Source organism: Typopeltis vanoorti, chromosome 7 (genome assembly GCF_054136105.1).
Source record: "Typopeltis vanoorti isolate ZY-2024b chromosome 7, IOZ_Tvanoo_1.0, whole genome shotgun sequence".
In the NCBI taxonomy this organism is placed as follows: Eukaryota; Metazoa; Arthropoda; class Arachnida; order Uropygi; family Thelyphonidae; genus Typopeltis; species Typopeltis vanoorti.
This window is the reverse complement of record NC_143555.1, coordinates 141,306,933-141,328,115: the sequence shown is the minus strand read 5'-3', so window position 1 is coordinate 141,328,115 and position 21,183 is coordinate 141,306,933. Positions and strand designations below refer to the sequence as shown.

Below are 21,183 nucleotides of genomic sequence, written 5' to 3'. Positions count from 1 at the left end.
TCCTTTTTACATCAAGCTCTGTGTTGCAACACTAGTGTTTCCTAAACTTTGTAAAATCTCACACGGTCACTTCCAACTGTTACCAGTTTTTTCTATCACCATGCTTTTGGTTAGCACCATACAAATACATTTTGTACTCATCAGCTCACATGCAGTAAAAATAAAGCGTTCTTATTAAAATTTTGCTCTTTCTGCTACCACGTGTAATTTAAGCCATTCTAATAACAAGAATGTATAATATGATTTTTTTGGAAATTCTTGTCTCTTTTAATGACTATTTCAAGGATCAGCATTTTGCCATTTGGAGCTTTGTTTTTATAATTACTTGCTTATAGATGAATTGTCAATAGCTGCCACTTTTACTAGAGGGAAGGGAGTAAAGTTTATTTATTAGTAATTGAAGATGTGCTTTGAAAATTTCAGGATAATCTGTAAAATAAAAGGTATTTGAAAATTGTGATTAGTATCAGAACAGCCAAAATAAATGTAATTTTTTAATATGTTACTTGTGTAATTATCTCTCTCTCACACACACACCATAATAATGAGTAAAGAAATAAAAACATGGATGCTTACAGTTATTAGGAAAACTTTCCTTAACAAAATTTTAAATAATTTTATTAAATAAAATAAGAATTTATGTTCATCTTTAAAATCTTTAAAAAAAACAGAATTTCGATGCTATTTCTGATCAGTGTTATAGAGCATTCGTTATGATAAGCAGTCACCTGTATTCTACATTTGAGACTTACTATGGTTAATGAAAAACTGAACAGCAGCAATTAATACAGCTACATCATGAGAATGGGGTTGTTTTAAAGTTTGGGATGAATACTGTTCATAGATCCTTTTGATCATTGGTAATACAGAATGAACCAAACTTGAATCAGCATAACAGACAACATCTAGTATCGATACTGCTTCTGACAAACACTATGGAAAAGAAAAGTTGAATCAGATATACAGTTCAGTATTTTAATGTGAATATGTTAAAGGAAAAACAAAAGTAAACAAATTAAAACATACAGTATAATTCAATAATAATAAAATGTACAGTGTAACTCAATGACACCAAAATGAACCATACTAATTAATTAGTAGCAGCTCACACATAAAGAAATATGAAAGAAGACTAAAGGCAAGTTAACTTTGAAAAAATCAATCTAAAAACTGATCTTGTCTTGAACGGGACATGGTTATACATGTCCCATTAATACCATGTAATTATACTGTCCTGAACAGCTTTTCTCTTGACACTTTGCATATGCCTTTTCCAGATGTACAAACCTTAAACACAGATCCCTGTTATATTAACATCACTTCACAATTATCTGTAAGTAAAAAATCTGTTCTGATAACCCCTATTTTGTATTCGCTGCCAAGTTTTTCCTCCACTTTTTAGTGGAGAAGAAACTTAGGGCTATTCTCAATAGCCTCTTCTCAAATATACTTGGGGGAAAAAAAAAAAAAAAAAGTACCTGGAACACTCAATGGAGAAATTCTTCTGTAATTCTTAGATTTAGTTTATTTTCATAAATAAATCAAAACGAGTTAACCCACTAAAGCAAATACCAGGTGGCAATTCGCTAGCAGGTTTGTGAAAGAAGGCTCCTGGTTCAGATAACTTTTTTGACAAAAGTTATCTGATATAAGTATTGTTTATTGCAGTGTTTGTAGTGTGTATGGGTGGGTGGACTTGTTTGCTTTAGTTTGTTTATAAAATTGTTAAACTTAGAATGGGGTATATAAGCCAGCATCAAAAGCAAGATGGTGGTGGCTTGTCTGTACAAGATTGATTTTAATCATTTCATGAAATATGAGGTGTGCTATAAGTATTTGTTGTATTATGCAGATAAATCATGGATGACTTTTAAAGTGAATGGAAGGAGGGTATGTACAAAGTGTGATTCAAATGTGTACCTAAGATCTCATACTAATGAAACACCATTCGAGTGTACAGTATGCAGTAAGGAATTTAAATGGGCATCAATTCTTAAGGAACACTTGAAAATTCATACTAATGAAAGACCATATAATTATATACCATCTGCGAAAAGAAATTTTCTCTCTCAGGAAGTCTTAAAAAACACATAAGAATTCATACTAATGAAAAGCCTTTCGAATGTTCCATCTGTGAAAAGAAATTTTCTTGTTCATTAAATCTTAAAATTCACATAAGAATTCACACAAACCCTCTCCCACTCAAATGTCAACCTCACCTTCCCGTGGTCCATCCTGTTCTAAAAGTACAAACGAGGCACTGGCGACTGAGTATGGGCGGTATAACCTTAATACTCTAACAGAGTAAATGCTGTTAAATCTGCATGTCCAGAGGTGTTAGATAGCAGCCCTACCACTGGACTTACCCAGCGACAGGTTAGTAACCTGCCCTGGGGAAATTCAAAATACTTTCAAGTTTCATGCAAAGAAGAGCCGGACGGACGAACTGTCAGGGAAAAGACCACAACCCAGGAAAAGGTAAACGAAATTGGAAAAAGGAACACATAATGAAGATTGCAACATGGAATGCGAGAAGCATTGTACACAAAGAAGAAGAACTTGATAAACAACTAAACCAAGGTAACATAAAGATATGTAGTATAGTAACAGAAACAAAGAAAAAACAAAAAGGTACAAAAGAAACAAACAACTATATACAAATCTACAGTGGGGTAAAAAAAGAAGAAAGAGCAAAAGCAGGTATAATGATTATGTTACATAAATCCCTAAAGAACAATATTGTATATTACAACTATTTGAATGAAAGACTAATAGAAATTAGACTCAAGAGATTAAGAGGCCCATAACAATAATTGGTGAATGTGCACCAGAAGAGGGAAAAGAAGAAAACAGTAATATATTTTATAAAGAATTACAGAATGCCATAGATAAAACAAACAAAACTGACTATTTACTGCTAGCAGGAGATTTAAATGCCAGAATAGGAAACAAAAAATACAAACAAACATTGGTAAATTTGGTGAAGATACATGTAATCAAAATGGTCACAGATTGCGCGATTTTGTCATTTACAATAATATGAGAATAATGAATTCAATGTTTAAATAGAAGGAAATACATAAATATACTTGGTCAGTCAGAGGATACAAATCAGTAATTGACTACGTTATCACAAATTTTAAATTAGCGGAGTTAATTTTAGACATAAGAGCATATCGAGACTTTGAATTAAACTCTGATCATTATATGGTATCAGCAAAAATTTGTTTTAAACCAAAGTTGCTAAAAACACATAGAATTGAAAATTTTTACCAGCCAAGCTACAAAATTTCTTCATTACAGGATCCTCAAGTTAGACAATAATATCAAAAATGCACAAACTTAAAAACAGAAACCACACATGAATCAAGTGACATAGAAGATGAATGGGAAAATTGGAAACAAATTCTCACAAAAGCAGCAACAGAAACCTTAGGAATAAAGCACAAATGGATTAGAAAAAGAGGACTACGAGACTGGAACAAAGAAATAGAAATATAATAAAAACCAAAAAGGACAGTTACCAGAAATGGCTAATTCCAAAACAATAGAAGCAGAAATAGAGTATAAAAGAAATAGTGCAATTGCAAAATGAGAAGTAAGGAAAAAACATAGAGAAAGATGGAACAATTTCGTAACAGAACTAGAAAAGGATTTATTTAAGCCACAACCCAAAGTAATAAAATACATGAATAAAGAAATAAAAGAGAAGAAAAAAATACAAACAATAGATTTAGAAAAATGGGTGACCTATTTCCAAAATCTCTGGACAGATGAGAACAATGAAATAAAATTTTATAAGACAAAGAATGACCTAATAGAAAATATCACAATGTTAGAACTGAAAAATATAATAAAGAAGATGAAAAATAGAAAAACACCAGGAGAAGACAATATAAATATAAAACTATACAAAAATGCAGGTGAAAAATTTAATGAAAGACTTCTGAAATTTTTTAATATGGTTTGGATGTCCAGAAAAACCCCTAACTCTTGGAAAAAAGCACTGGTTATCCCAATCTATAAAAAAGGAAATAAAAACAACTGCAATAATTATAGGGGAATTAGCCTGCTGAATACAGGATATAAAATATATGCAGGAATATTAAAAGAGAAACTAAGCAGCATTGTAGAAGAAAAATTACTAGAAGAACAAAATGGTTTCTGAAAAGGCCAATCCTGCATAGATCCAATTTTTACTTTAAAATTATTAATAGAAAAGAGAAGAGAATTTCAAAAAGAAACACACGTGGCCTTTAGTGATTATGAAAAAGCCTTTGACAAAATTAGTTGACAAAAATTGTTTAAAATATTAACCGATTTAAACATACCAAACCAACTTTTGCAATCTATTCAAGAAATATATACAGGAAATAAAATAGCAGTTAAATTAGAACACATCTCAGAATGGAAAGATATATCAAGAGTATGACAAGGATGTACCTTCTCACCTCTGCTTTTCAATATATATATAAATGAAATATTAACAATCTGGAAACAGCATAACACATTTGGTATACAAATGATCCCACAAATGAAGATAGATACACTACTATTTGCAGATGATCAAACAGTATTAGCTACATCAGAAGATGACTTACAAAGATCATTCAAATCATTAAATGATATCTCAAAGCAGCATAATATGACAATATCTAAAGAAAAAACAAAAATAATGGCATTCAAAGGAGAAAACCCAATAAGAAGTAAAATAGTGATAGATAATAAAATACTAGAACAAGTATTTTATTTCAAACAGCAGAAATGAAGTTCCTCAGAAAAGCTGGATATACCAAGTGGGACCACAAAACAAATGAAGAAATCTTACAATCGCTGAAAATAAAAACCATTTAATTACTACATAAACAAAAATGGCTAGAACATTTAAATCGAATGGACAACAGCAGACTACCAAAAATATTATACAGATACAAAATAAGTGGAGAAAGAAGAATCAGAAGACAAAGAAAAAGATGGTATGAGACCGGAACAGGCCACTTGGCCTAAATTCCATGTTAGGAAGAAGAAGAAAAGAAGAATTATGGATGACTTTTAAAGTGGATGAAAGGAGGGTATGTACAAAGTGTGTGATTTGAATGTGGACTTGATGGGCAGTAACATATTGGTGATTGAAAGTGATAGTAGTGAGAATGCAACAAGAAGAATGAGTGCTCATCTGATAACAAAAAGAGATACTGTAAAAGAGCAGTGAATGAATAGTAATAGAAAGTTATTAAAACACTGCCAGTAATCTGCTGAATGAAAGAATCGATGATAGCATGAATAATGTGAGCAAAAAATACGAGGGTGGTCTGAAAAGTTCTCAGCCTCAACCGTAGATGGCAACACTATCGGCACGATTTTTTTTTTCAAAGTTGGTACATCTGTCATAAGCATCCATGTGAAATTGCAAGTCATTCTATCAAACAGTTTGTTTTATACAGCTGTCTGAAGCAAAAGTGTTGTCTGCATCCCTTGAAATGGATAAAATTGAGTATTGTGTGGTTATAAAACTCTTTGTAAAAGAAGGTTTAACGCCAAAAGAAATTCATTTGGAGTTCATAAAAGTTTATGGGCACTCTTCTCCTTTGTTTCTGACAATTAAGAATTGGGCTGCCGAGTTTAAACGTGGCCATACCAGCCTTGAAGATGATCCACATGAAGGGCATCCAAAAAGTGTAACACCACCAGTAATCATTGATCAAGTGCACTATATGGTATCTGTTCTCAAAACTAAAACTCTTCTTCGCTGTTCAGCATTTTTCTTCGAATCAAGAGCAGCTGTAGATGCTTACTGAGAACCACTACACAGACGGGATAATGGCGCTGGAGATCTTGGAGTTTTAGTAGACAGGAAGTTGAAGTTCAACAGCCATATAGCAAAAATTGTAAATACAACTCAGAGAATAATTTCAATGTTGAAACAAACGCTGACATGCACTATTGAGTGCTAGTATCCTGGTTTCCATGGTGATTTTGATACAGTGGAGAGAGAGAGAGAGAGTGCAAAAGAGAATGATATCAGATTATGAAGTAAATGGAATTTTTCATTTTATGTAGGGTGAGGAAAGGACGTGAGGGCATCTCTGAAAGTTGAGAATGAATGCTTTCAAGAAGGGCATGAGGGCTCGATTTTTCTCTCATAGAGTGTGTGATTGGAATGGATTGACATTGGATGTTGTGTGTGCAAGTAGTGTGAATGAATTCAAGAACAGGAATGACAGCTGGTGCGAATAGTATGGCCTCACTCGAAGTTCCTGACTCCCTGGAGGTCTCTCTCTTATTAATAATAATAACAACCAATCATGGTTTCGCTTGTTTAATAATCTTTCAAAATACAGGTAAGTCTTGCTATACATGCTTTTATTACTTGGGCTTTTTGCATATACATGGTTTCATTTCAGTACATAAGGGCTATTGCTGTTTTCTATCCAAAGTCATGGAAGCTTCTGTGCATATACCTTGTTTCCTACCTCTGTCCATTGTGTAACTATTGTCTTATTGGTCTATGTGGTGTAGTCTTTATCTGTAAAAATAACTTCTGTGCTCTTTGAGCAAGATGTCTGGCAAGAGAAAAACAGAAGAAACTAAGAGTGAAAAGAAGAATGTGAATAAAGACCAAGGAGATCCCATTTATTAGAGATGAAGTTGGAAGTTTTGAATCATTTGCTAGAGGTGACATGGCATTTATATTTAAAGGGCCATGGGATTGAATGATTCTATATTGAGAACCATTCATCGTAATGCTGATACAACTCATAAGAGTGCTCAATCATTCATGAATTTCAGCATGACCAGAGTAATGAAATCCGATCTCACGCAATTAAGAAAATGGAAAGGATGCTGGCTATATGGATTGAGCATCAAAACAAGCAGAATATGCCTTTGTCTGAGGTGATCATATGAGAGAAGACAAAATTTGTATGAATATTTGCTGAAAGATGACAAGTAACTGACACCTTTTGCTGCAAGTTGTGGGTGGCTATAAGAGTCACTGTGCCACAATCTCAAGCATGAATGATGAGGCCGCTGATCACCTTGAGGCTGAAGAATTTCATGATCTTTTCAGAGCAAAGATAGTAGAAGGAGAAGGGTTACACACACCGAGAGGTTACAATCAGAAGTTGAAAACTGCAAGTCCGGTTTCGGTTGAAAGATTCTTGAAATAGCAGTCTTCAACCTTCTGTGAACCTTCAAGCATGCCAGCTATACAAGATGCAATTAAGATGTGGTCATCATACAATTATTATTATTATTAAGATGTGGTTAAAATAATCTTGAAAATAAAGAACTACTTTAATATGTGTGTAAAATAGACGCATTTTCAATTAAATTAATCTTGAAAGATCAGAATCTCGCTTGTTTGGGAATGCAGCCTCTAATATTCCATTTTATAAGCATCCTGTTTTACCTCAAGAATATTTTGTGCCACCTTCATGATATTTGTTGTCCATATTCTTACCAAAGTTGTCTCATTACTTTTGTACAAAGTTTTTTCACTTGGCAACACAGTAAATTGTATTTGACAAGAAATTATATATTCTTGTTTAATCCCTTTAGCCTAGTGTAAGCAAACAAAGTTTGCAAATTATCTTCACTCATTTTTTTTCAGTTCTTCTATCAGTTCAATTCCTTACTTCTTATGCTACCTCTTAAGTTGATGGTGCCCATCTTCAATTCTTCTCACACTGTTCATTCCAGTCACTGACTCGTCAAATGCAGTCTATGTTTGCTCTATTCCTGATAAAAAGAGTAGGGATCTTGTTTAAGTGGGTGACAATGCAGTTGACAAAATCTTATCATGTTTGTTACTGGTTTAACAAATATGAATTATAAGTTTAAAATTCACTTACTGCTTTTTGAAAGTGAATAGCATCTGGTTGTGCAACTTCTGAAAAAAAAAAGGACCATTAGTACAGTTATAAGATGGTGTAATTCTGATAAATCATTAAAGGTAAAAAAAGGCGACTATACAAAAAAAAGTGTAAAATATTTTTACAAGTGAGTGTAAAATCAGCACACACACTCTCTTTCTACACATATATATATATATATATATATATGTAGAGAGAGAGTGTGTTTTACAAATTTGAGTATCCTTATTCATAGCTATCTGTAGAGATTGCTTTGAAGATGGGTACTTATGCTGCAAAGAGATTCAGATGATCAAAGAAGATGATGTTCAATGTGTTGACCTTTGTGCTTGACTTATTACTAATAAATCTTTTAATTTTATGTATATACTAAGGGGCTCGCCCCCCCCCTGGCACCTATATAAGAACACACAACACTTCATAAACAAAACTAAAAACATAATGCTCAGCAAAGATGATTTATTAGTCAGTTTTGACATTTCTGGCCTTTTCACAAATGACCCAATCAGTGCACAATTCTTCTCATACATAACAAATTTCTGCCCCATATTATAGTGCTCTTTGCCCATGTAACTTTGTGTGGCAAAATAATTTCTACCGACAAAAAGGAGGTAAAAAGTACCTTTTGCATTGTCCGTATAAATAGCATTGTCCAGAATGTTCACATACCTCTGAACATTCAGGCACTTATTATTAGCTTGGCTCTTTACTCCAAATTTTCCCAGAATGTTGTATTGTCTATGAATTTAGTTCATGTTGCTCCTTTTGTAATCTTTAATGTAAAGAGATAAGCAAAGCTTTTATGTTCTGGAGCACCCTAGATCAGAAAGAACATGTCTCTTGATTGCAACATTATTTTTTAATTAAAAATAAAATAAAAATTTAATGAAATAATAATATATATTGCCTACCTTTGCTGTGCTTTTGGCAACAACAATCTTTGAAATATGGAGTGGGGTTTGGATAGTGATGAATGGTAAAATATTAATGATGAGTAAAATAGTAAGATGCAGCTCCATTGAGTTTTAAAATTTAAAACAGCTATGAACAAAGGATTAAAAGTGTAAAAATAATAGGATACTATTAAAAAATGAGAATAAATCTGGTAATGAATGATGCGATATGATTAGTGAATACACTATAAAATTTCCCAAAACATTTTTCTATATGATATGGATGGCACAACGTGGCTTGTGAGCTGCATGCAGCTCACATCCACGTGTCACGATCGTCCACACTCTTCATGATCTACCAGTAAAAAATAAACAAAAAGAGAAGAGGTGACAACAAAAAAGAGGAATAAAAAAAAAAAAAGAGAAGAGAGAGAGAAAAACATCATCATCATCATCAAATTCCTGCGATGTACCCTCAAGTGGTGTGCAGGATATGACAGTACTACATGAAAAAATTACATCATTACTAACTTCCTATCTACAATTTTCCTCCAAATCAGTCTGTTACTTGTCAAGACACCAACATTATCAGATCTTATATTTCTATTGTATAAGGCACTTTGTACCGTATCAATCCACCTATATCTTGGTCTTCCTCTGGGAGTTATCCGCATTTATTTAGAAGTATAACATCATCCTGCCAACCTGGCAGAGAACGCTTGTTTGGCTAATCTTTCCTCTCCCATTCTATTTAAGTGACCATACCACCTGAGATTAGCTCTGCTAACGCATTCCTGGATGCTGACAATGTCAAGTTATTTCCTAATATCCTCATTTTTAATATGATATTGCCATTGATGCCATCTGTTCACACCTCTAATCTTTCTCAGGACTCTCATATCTGTGGTCTCTAGTCTTTGGTCAAGTGTTTTACTTCTGACCCAGCTCTCAGATCCATAAGTTAAAACTGGTTTGAACACTGTCTTATATACAGCTAATTTAGTGTTCTGACTAATTTCTCTCTTATTCCATATGAATTTATTCAATTGACTTCCCACCATACCAGCTTTGCTTATTGTGTTGTCTATTTCTATATTTAATTTACCATCTTCAGTAAAAATTGTGCCTAAGTAGCTGAAACGTTTTACTTGTTCCACAGGTTCTCCATTCACAACACAGTTGACATTTTCAATGATTCTGCCTATTTTCATTGTCTTTGTCTTTTTATTGCTGACCTTCATACCATATCTATTACAACAGCTATTCAATTTAGTCAGAGAATCTTGCAGACTTGTAGCGGATTTATTTAGAAGTATAACATCATCCGCATAAAGCAAAAGGGCTGACATTAACATCTCCAATTTTGATATCAGGTTTAATACCACTTTCCTTCATAATGTGATCCATATAGATAATGAATAACAGAGGGGATAATGTACATCCTTGTCTCACACCAGATTTAACATTAAACCATCTTTCTGTACTTCCTTCAATTCTAACTGCTGACTTACAACTCGAATAAAGACTAAGTATTGCTTGATATAATGTCCCATTGACACCATATAACTGCAGCGTATTGAATAGCTTCTCTCTTGGCACCTGCCTTTTCCAAATCGACAAAACTTAAATACAGATCTTTGTTATATTCCCATGCTTTCTCGACTATTTGTCGTAAAGTGAAGATCTGATCCTGACAGCCTCTATTTGGCCTGAATCCAGCTTGTTCTTTACCAAGCTTTTCTTCCACAATTCTTCTCAACCGTTTCTCAAGTATACTTGCATAGATCTTGCCAGGAACACTCAGTAGGGAAATACCTCTGTAATTCTCACATTCAGTTTTATTTCCCTTTTTACATATGGGTACTATGAGAGCTCCACTCCAATCATCGGGAATTCGTCTCTCTGTCCAAACTTTCTGAACTATGCAGTGCAGCCACTGTAAGACTTTTATACCACCATACTTCAGCATTTCTGGTCGAATATCATCTACTCCAGCTGCCTTTCCACATTTCAAGCCTTTGGTGGCTTTTTCTACTTCAAGTATGGATATGTATTCCTGACTGCATGCCTGGTCAGTGTTTTTTATCACTGTTCTGTCATCACTGCTTGTTTCATTTAGCAGTTTTTCAAAGTAATCACTCCATACTTCAAGGATATCTTTTTCTCCTGTTTTCATGTCACCTTTATCATCTCTAACTCCTTTTACAGCACTCCTACCTCCATTCCTAAGCTTCTTCAACAACCTCCAGAATATTTTGCCACCGTCTTGATATTTATTTTCTATATTCTTGCCAAAGTCCTCCCATGACTTTTGTTTAGCTAGTTTTACACACTGTTTAGCTTTCTGACATTTGTCTCTGTATTCTGTAAGAGTAAAAGCTGACTTATTTGCCAGGAACTTTTGATATGCTTTCTTCTTTTCCTTCACTGCCTCTTTAACTTCCTGTGTCCACCAGGGAGTTCTGATTTTTTTATCCTTGCACACAACCTCACCACATGCCTCTCTGGCAGAATCAATCAATGTTTTCTCAGAGTTTGCCACTGAATCTCCAAGGTTTGATTCATGTTCTCAAACTCTTTCATTTTACAGAAAGATTCATACAGAAAGATTCAATAATCTTTCTGTATTTTAGCCTACAGTTCACATCTGAGAGCTGCTCAACTTTTATTCGCTTTAAAACTTTCTTACATGTTATTCTTTTCAATATGAAATTTAATTTTATCTTGCTCAAGACTAAATAGTGATCACTTCCAATTTCAAATCCTCTGTACACTCTGGTGTCCTGGACCAGGGAGAAAACATCACTATCAACAATAACATAGTCAATGAGATTTTTCTTATTCCTAGCCTCTTCTCACCATGTGAATTTGTGCACATTTTTATGTTGGAACATGGTGTTAGTAATAACTAATCCATGTCCTGAGCAGAAATCCAACAGATATTTGCCATTATTATTAGCTTTGCTCTTTTCTCCAAATTTTCCCGAAATATTTTTGTATGTCTCACAATCATTTCCTACTCTGCTATTTAGATCACCAACAAGGACCAACTTTTCCTTTTTCATTGTGTCAGTTGCTTTTTCTAAAGCGTCAAAAAATTCCTCCACTTCTACCTTAGTAGAACCTTCTGTGGGACCATAGGCACAAATAAGTCTCATTGTCCAGTTCCCCATTCTCATATTTGCCCACATTACTCTACTTGAGACTGACTGCCATTCAAGAAGATTAGCCTGGTATTTTGTGTTGAATACTATGGCTACTCCTTCTTTTCCTTGACTGTCATTGCCTGAATATAACATTTTGTATTTATTGCTCAGAAAGATCTCACCAGTTTTGGTCTTTTTTGTTTCAGTCACCCCTATTATGTCGATCTGGTACTTTTCTAATTCCTCAGCTAGCTCCATTTCTTTGTGATTCAGACTTCTTACGTTGATAGTACCGATCTTTAACTCTGATGATGTTAAGTTGGGGTTTGTTTTCAGATTTGTTCCAGTAGCTGACTTTTCGCTGTTTGCCCTGGTTCCCTGGCAAAAACAACGGGGGCCTTGTTTAACTGGGCGATGCCCCAGCCGGCATGAAATTTTGTGATGTTGTACCATCATTTTTTATTTTAGTTTAACCAATAAGAATACAATTTGGTCGGCTAAATCCCAAATTGCCAGCCCATCCTCGTTCGTTTAGTGTCAAAGTAGATACCCAACAGGGTGCACCACGAGAAGGTGAGGATTGGACATTAGATCAGAAGCCCTCGTTGGTTCTCTGCATTCCTTTAAAGGCTATGTGGAGGTCTCCTCTCAGTTATACAGCTTTGACCCTTAAGCACCCCGAGAGAAAAACATGGTTAATAAAAAAAAATAAAAATAATAAAAAAAAAATTACTGCAATAAAAAAAGTTTCATTCGAAACACATTACATGAAGTTTACTTTGAACAATTAGAATAATTTTAAAGTCGAAACACAATAATTTTAGTTACTTATTTACTAGTAGAGGCCTTTCTTGTATCCATTTTCTTAGTAAAATTAGGCATATAATTAGTCAATGCAGTTCTTTCAAGCTTGTTACAACTTCGCCATGCGCACACACTTACTCCCATACCATCACATCGGTCAAAGACTGTGGCTCTTATTAGTCTTGATGGAATTATTTTGGCTCCAAAAGAATGTGTAGTTGGATACCCCTGCTATATGGTAATCATTTCCTACTATGCTGTTCAGCTCTCCAACAAGGACCAACTTTTCCTTTCTCATTGTGTCAGCTGCCTTCTCCAAAGCCTCAAAAAATTCCTCCATTTCTTCTTTAATAAACCTTCTGTGACAAATAAGTTTAATTGTCCAGTTCCCCCATTCTGATATTTGCCCACATTGCTATACTTGATATTGCTTGAATATTGCTAAATACAAGGATATTCAAGAATATCCTTGTATTTAGTGTTGAATGCTATAGCTATTCCTTTTCCCTGATTATTATTATTGCTTGAATATCACATTTTGTATTTGTTGATTAGAAAAATCTCTTGTTTTTGTCTTCTTTTTTCAGTCAGGTCTATTATGTCAATGTGATACTTGTCCAATTCTTCTGCTAGTTCAGTTCCTTTTCCACTGATGCTTCTTATATTGATAGTACCCATCTTGAGCTCTGCTTATGTTGAGTTGGAATGTGTTTCAGGATCTGTTCTAGTAGCTGTCTTTCCACTGTTCACCCCTGGTTCCCTGACAAAAGCAACAGGGGTCTTTTCTATTCTGTTTAAGTGATCATACCACCTGAGATTAGCTCTGCTAACACATTCCTGGATGCTAACAATATTAAGTTCTTTCCTAATATCCTTGTTTTTAATATGATATTGCCACTGATGGATCTGAGTGGTAGGTTAGAAATAAAACACTTGACCAAAGACTAGATACCACAGATATGAAAGTCCTGAGAAAGATTAGAGGCATCTAGTCTTTGGTCAAGTGTTTTATTTCTAACCTACCACTCAGATCCATAAGTTAAATCGGTTTAAACACTGTCATGTATACAGCTAATTTAGAGTTTTGGCTAATTTCTCACTTATTCCATATAAATTAATTCAGTTTCCTTCCTACCATACCAGCTTTATTTATTCTGATGTCTATTTCCATCTTTAATTTATCATCTTAAGTAGTTGAAATGTTTTACTTGTTCTATAGGTTATCCATTCACAATGCAGTTGATATTTTCAATACTTCTATCTATTTTCATTATCTTTGTCTTGTTATTGCTGACCTTCATACCAATATATTATAATAGTTATTCAATTTAGTCAGGGAAGGAATCTTGCAGACTTGAACTGGATTTATTTAGAAGTATAACATCATCTGCATAAAGTAAAGAGCTGAGATTAACATCTCCGATTTTCATATCAGGTTTAATACACTTTCCTTCATAATACGATCCATATAAGTAATAATTAAGAGAGAGGGGATAATGTACATTCTTGTCTGCCTCCAGTTTTAACATAAAACCATGTTCCTGTACTTCAATTCTAACTGCTGACTTGCAAACCATTGACACCATACGAAGCATGTTAGTGTTTTGAATAGCTTTTCTCTTGGCACCTTGTCATATGCCCTTTCCAGATCTACAAAACTTAAATACAGATCTTTGTTATATTCCCATGATTTCTCAACTATTTGTCATAAAGTGAAGATCTGATCCTGACAGCCTCTATTTGGCCTGAATACAGCTTGTTCTTCACCGAGTTTCCCTTCCACAATCCTTCTCAACTGTTTCCCAAGAATACTTGCATAAATCTTACCAGGAACACTCAGTAGGGAAATACCTCTGTAATTTTCACATTTTATTTCCCTTTTTGTATATGGTACTATGAAAGTTCTACTCCAATCATCAAGAATTTGTCCCTCTGTCCAGGCCTTCTAAACTATGCAGTAAAGCCACTGTAAGACTTTTATACCTCCATACTTGAGCATGTCGAATATCATATACTCCTGCTTTCCACATTTCAGGCTTCTGATGTCTTTTTCTACTTCAAGTATGGATATGTATTCTGATTGCATGCCTGTTGAGTGTTTTTTACTACTGTGCTGTCACTGCTTGTTTCATACGGCAATTTTTTGAAGTAATTACTCCATACAGCAATATAATATTAAAAACAAGAACTTGACATTGTAAGCATCCAGGAAAGTGTTAGCAGAGCTAATCTCAGGTGGTATGGTCATTTAAACAGAATGGGAGAGGAAAGATTAGCAAAACATGTGTTCTCTGACAGATTGCCAAGAAAAAGCCCTAGAGGAAGACCAAGATATAGGGCGGATTGATAGAGTAAAAAGTACCTCAGAAGATAGAAATATAAGATCTAATAATGTTGGAGTCTTGAAAGGTAACAGATTGATTTGGAGGAAAATTGTAAATACGAAGTTAGTAATGATGTAAGTTTTTCATAGTACTAGCATATCCTGTACTCCCCTTGAGGGTCATTATCAGGAATTTGATGATGATGATAATCACTGTCACCTCAACTGGTTATTTATCTCTGAAGATTGATTTTCTACAATGTAAATACTCAAACAGTGAGTTTTTTTTTCACAACTCAAACTGGTTTTCCATCTCCTATTCTAATGATCAAGCTGGAAGAAATGCTGTTAGCAGTGCTCTAACACAAACTGTCTACCTACTTGCCAGAATAATAAATCCTCACTATTCTTTGAAACTCTCTATTAAGCAATTCTTTTTCCAGATACACTGTAGTAGATGTCAGCTCATCCTCTAGTAATTCAATCTTAAGTTGTATTTCCTTTTTCATGGAACACCTTTTTAATATCTTCCATAGATGAGAGGCCACAAGGCATATGTCAAACCAATGCTGTGGGGGGGGGGGAAGGATTAAGAGAAAAGTAACCTGTTGATATTTTTGTTTGAAGAGCTGGTAGTTGCAGTCCTTGAGGAATACTTAATGGAGAAAGTACAGAACAGAGGTAGATGGAATGAATTCGTTTTCCAGATACACTATAGTAGATGTAAGCCCATTCTCTAGTAATTCAACCCAAACTTGTATTTCCTTTTTATGGAAACTTTTTAAAATCTTCCGTAGATGAGAGCCCATAAGGCATATGTCAAACCAATGCTGTATGTGGGAAAGGATTAAGAGAAAAGTAACCCGTTGATATATTTGTTTGAAGAGCTGAAGGCTGCAGGCCTTGAGGAATACTTAATGGATAAAGTTTTTTTTTTACAGAAAACAGAAGTAGACAGAATGAAAGATGAATGGGAATAGCAGTTTGGTGAATCAGCATTTCAACTGTAAAAGGATGTTGGGTAGCTGCTGTTTATGTTATTGTAGATTTACCAGAAATGGGGGACACAATGGATGCTAGTTCTGTTGAACAGTGGGCATGGAAATATCTGTAGAAAAGTCAAAGTGCAGAAATTATCTGTTACTTCTACTCTCCTTTTCCATTTTGCATGATCTGATTACTGCTTCTGCTCTCCTGATTCAAATTCCTGCTCTGATAAAATAATAGAAATATAGTAGAGTCTGGTTAATTGGGGTAGCCATTTGAGACAAATCTTAAAGAACCAAGCCAAATCAAGAAAATTATCAGATTTTTCTTCACTTATTTGTGACAACAAACCATTTATTTGGGTCAAGAGATGCAGTACTCAAAGATTATCCCTCTGAGTTAATCACTTGTGAATGGTTAGTTGGTTTAAGGCTTATTGGTGCCAGGAGCACAAGGGTCACACTGTGCCAAACCACAGCTTATAAATGACTCGTCAGCTTTGTTTCTCCACATGTTTTGGGTGACAAATGATCCCTTACTCCTCTCACCATTATGCTGATTATGACTATCTCATTATGCTGAGCCAATGAATAATCAGAAAAGTGTAGAGATTTCAGAGTGCTCTGTTTTTGATATTTTGTGTTTAATTTAAATTTTATAAAATTTTGGATCAAGATGTTATATAAAAATTTGTCACAAGCTGAAAAAATTACCTTACTAGACCAAATCAAAGTCAGGTGGAGATAACAGGAGTACTGAAATATAAAACTGCAAGAAGAATGGACATGCCATGGAAAAGCAGGAACATCCTAAAAAAAAGGATGCTTGAATGTAACTATCCTGATGTTGAGGATGCCTAAATCAGTGGCTCTCCATTATAACTGGACGAGCAGTGTATGTCAGTGGTGCAATGTCAAAAAAGAAGTCAGAGGAGCTAGCTAAGAAGCTGGGTCATGATGATTTTAAAGTAGCAGATGGTTGGTTGTCTCCAAGGAAATGTAGGCATGACATTAAATTCATCATCAAATTCCTGATATGTATCCTCAAGGGGTGTACAGGATATGATAGTACTACATGAAAAACTTACATCATTACTAACTTCCTATTTACAATTTAACTCCAAATCAATCCATTACCTGTCAAGACCCCTACAGTATCAGATTCTATATTTCTATCTTTTAAGGCACTTTGTACTGTATCAATCCACCTATATCTTGGTCTTCCTCTGGGTCTTTTTGGTAATCTTTTAAAAGATTAAAGATTAGCAAAACTTGATTTGCTAATCTTTCCTCTCCCAATTTGTTTAAATAACCATACCACCTGAGATTAGTTCTGCTAACACATTCCTGGATGCTAACAATGTCAGGTTCTTTCCGAATATCCTCATTTTTAATATGATATTGCCACCTAATCTTTCTGAAGACTCTCATACCTATGGTCTATAGTCTTTGGTCAAGTGTTTTATTTCTAACCCAGCTCTCTGATCCATAAGTTAAAATTGGTTTGAACACTGTCTTGTATACAGCTAATTTAGTGTTTTGACTAATTTCTCTCTTATTCCATATAAATTTATATTCTTATTCTTATTCCATATAAATTTATATTCTTATTCTTATTCCATATAAATTTAAGCGACTATCATAATTTGGAGAATGATAACCAGAAATGAATGCAGCATGGCAATGAAATTTTGGGACAGAAGAGATTGTAAAGATGGCATCGTATGTTTGACATTCTCTCACATGAGATGTCCAAATTGGAAATTGGTGGTGTTAGAGTGGCACATTAGTAGTGGTACTTCATATGGCTTACAGATAAGTCATTTATTTTAATGAATATTAGTAATTTTAGCAGCTATTTTTGGTAACATTTTATTTACTTTAGACTGTAAAGCTGAATATGACGTTATTTAAAATTTTAATATGGAATATCATTCAGAAAGTGTTTTTCATGGCATCAGTGCATACAAGGAAAATGCTGACCAAGGCTTTCTTGTTCACTGGGTTTTAGCATGAGTGATTTCATACGATATATGATGTTCAATGTATTCATTGCTGAGTGAATGGTTTATGGTATGAAGTGGAGAGAGAGAGAGTCAAAAATGTTGTATGGCAGGAAGGTGAAAGAGACAAGAAAATAAATAAATAAATAAAAACATTGGAGTTGCAGAATGATCACACTGCAAATGTATATTATCCAGATGGAGATTTTGCAGTTGACAGACTCATGTCAAAACTGATGTAGATGAACAGGAGTTACTCAACATGTTGAAAGATATCAATGTGAATACAGCAGTGAGACTGGATGGCATGTCAGCCCATGTACTATGTGAACGTAAAAGAGAATTGCCATTGCCTCTGATGAAGGTGTTCAATCTAAGTCTCAGCTCTGTCAAGTTCTAAAGGAGTGGAAGGAGGATAAGATAGTTCTATTATATAAAGGTGTCTCCAAGAAAGAAATACCAAATTACAGGCTAATTAAGATCTCTGGTTAAAGTATTGGAAAAATTTGTTAAAGATAAAATTTAACAATGTTTGAATAGGAATATGATACTCTCTGATGGACAGCATGGTTCTGCAACAGGTAGGTCCTGCCTTAGTAATTTACATAATTTTATAAAAAGATGACAGCAGAAATAGACATGGGACATGGCTACATAATACTGCTGAACTTTGCAAAGACACTTGACAGAATACTACATGGAAAACTATTACAAAAGTTTGAGCAAATTGGAAGCGATATGAATAAAAAAAAAAAAAAAAAAAAAGCAACAGCCATAGTACAGAACCTTGATACACATCACCTTTATCCTCCTCGATTCCACTCGACTATATGGGATGGCTGACAGATAGACAGACATCAGAGAGTATTATATAGTCAAGTGGAATCGAGGAAGATAAAGGTGATGTGCCTCAGGATTCTGTACTAGGGCTGCTGCTTTTTTTTTTTTTTATGATAAAATATAGAGAAAGATTTAAAGTTAAGGGAAGCGATATTTAGTTATTTGCTGATGATGCAAAACTGGGAGGGGGGGGCAATAGCTGATAAAGGTGATGTAGATATTTTGGCATGATTAGCTATCCAATGTTGTGTTATTGTATTAGTGGGATTATGCTAGAAGAAACTGATCAGGCCAGGGATCTTGGAGTGTTAGTAGATAGCAAGTTGAAGCTCAGGAACCATTTAGCAAAGATTGCAAATACAATCAAAAGATAACTGCAATGCTGAAATGAACTTTAACATGTTTAAGACTTCACTTGGACTATTGTGTGCAGGTTTGGTCTCCTGGTTTCTGTTGTCATTCTAATACAGTGGAGAGAATGCAAAGGAGCATGTTAAAAATGATATTAAGATTTAGAATACTAATTATGAAGAAGATTGAGAATTTGTAAACTGCAGACACTAGCAAAATAGGGGTGATGTGATTGAGACATACAAACATCTGAAAGGGTCATACAGGATTTCGGTTGATGGAATTTTTCATTTTATGGAGGGTGGGGAAAGAACCAGAGGGCATCCTTGGAAGCTGAGAATGAATTCTGCTAAAAAAAAAAGGGGGTGAGGACTAGATTTTTCTCTCATAGGGTGGTGCGTGATTAAAACAGATTGCAAGCAGTGTGAATGAATTCAAGAATAAGTATGATAGCTGGTTAGTGTAGTATGTGGTCTTCCTCGATGAGTCCCTGAAGGTCTCTCTCAATAATAATAATAATCCATTGGATACCATTAGTTGGATGGATATCCATTATCCACTGCCTCCAATGGCAATTTAAATAAATTAGCATTGTGGGAAATAGATAATAGTTGTCAATTTAATATTGCAAAATGGGTTGAAAAAGTTACACAATGTGTATCACACTGATGGTACTTGATTGTAGGAAACTGAATAAGGCTGGGAACTTGGGAGTAATTTGTGAACGGAGTTGAAGTTCAGAAGGCATATTGTAAAAATTGGTAAAATAGTTCAAAGAATTACTTGAATGTTGAAAAACACACTAATAAGATGGACAGCTTGTTCTTTCTTTATAAGAATATGATGATTAGACTACATTTTGACTACTGTACATGGATTTGGTCACCTGAATTTTGGGGCCAGGAGGAGGAGTAGAGACATTATAAAAACTTATAAATTATTAAAGGGAGTTCTATAAGATTGAAAATCAATACGTGATGAATAGAGAGAGAGCCACCCCTGGATGTCGTGTAAGAGTGTTGTTAGTAAGGGTGTGCAGACTAGATTTTTTTTGTTTGGAGAGTGGTGAATGAGTGGAATGAATTGCTAGAATTAGTTGTGAGTACCATAACAGTGAATGTGTTTAAGGAAAGGTATGATAGTTATTTTGTGTATAAAGGTTAGTTTGGTCTACTGCAGTGAGTCTTCCATTGCAGTAAACATTGCTGATTCCATGGAAATACCTGTATAATAATAATTGTTCTCCATGAGAATAGAAACAGATAGGTATTAAACTTTCCAGGAGACAGGAAGAAAAGAAAAAGCAGTAGTCCTGATAGACAAATTATTCTTCTCCAAACAGGCAGGTGAACAGAACAAGGCAGTGGTGAGTTTGAAGTTCCTTGGTGTAAGGGAAAAACAAATGGAATGAATTTATTAATTAGAAACTATTTTTACAGACAAGAAGAGGAAAATGTTATATTTAGACAAACTGGATCGAGGAGTACAAAACAAGTAACCATTATGGAAGATTTTAATGAAAATGATATTAAATGAAGGTAGATGACCGTATTTTGGAAGGAAAAGGAACACCTTTTCTTGGTTTGGCTGGAATTACAGCTAAAGCAATTAAGGTTGTGAGTAAAGCTGCAGGTGACATTTTATTGGTTTGCAAATTTTGTAGGATGGAAAAATTCTATAACATTCCTACCACCTCCGCATGAGACAGGTTAACTCTCTCTAGTTGAAAAGCTCTTCTTAAGATTCCTTGCATTTATATATGATTTGAACCCAGGATTTTCCAAACCAAAGGAAGGACCAATGTCATATTGTCATCCTCATAACTACGCTATGAAGGCATTGTTGCTATGTGGCATTTACTTGAGTTAGCATGTGACAGATGAAATACGTGGATCTAGAAATCCTGTATTTGGTAGTAACAAAGAATGTAGTTAGAAATGGAAGTCAGTTCATAGCTTATAAG

General features: G+C 34.4%; 1 protein-coding gene across 2 annotated transcripts in view; it reads right to left on the bottom strand.

Moving 5' to 3' along the window:
• Positions 1 to 21,183, bottom strand: part of LOC150105134 (AP-5 complex subunit zeta-1-like) — a 220,029-nt gene that overhangs the window by 122,435 nt on the left and 76,411 nt on the right. For both annotated transcript variants that reach the window (XM_090396170.1, XM_090396169.1), the window contains exons 7-8: positions 7,854 to 7,891; positions 753 to 933 (exon numbers count right to left, since the gene is read on the bottom strand). In XM_090396170.1, coding sequence (XP_090252296.1) covers positions 753 to 933; positions 7,854 to 7,891 — 219 coding nt within the window. The remainder of the gene's footprint in view (positions 1 to 752; positions 934 to 7,853; positions 7,892 to 21,183) is intronic.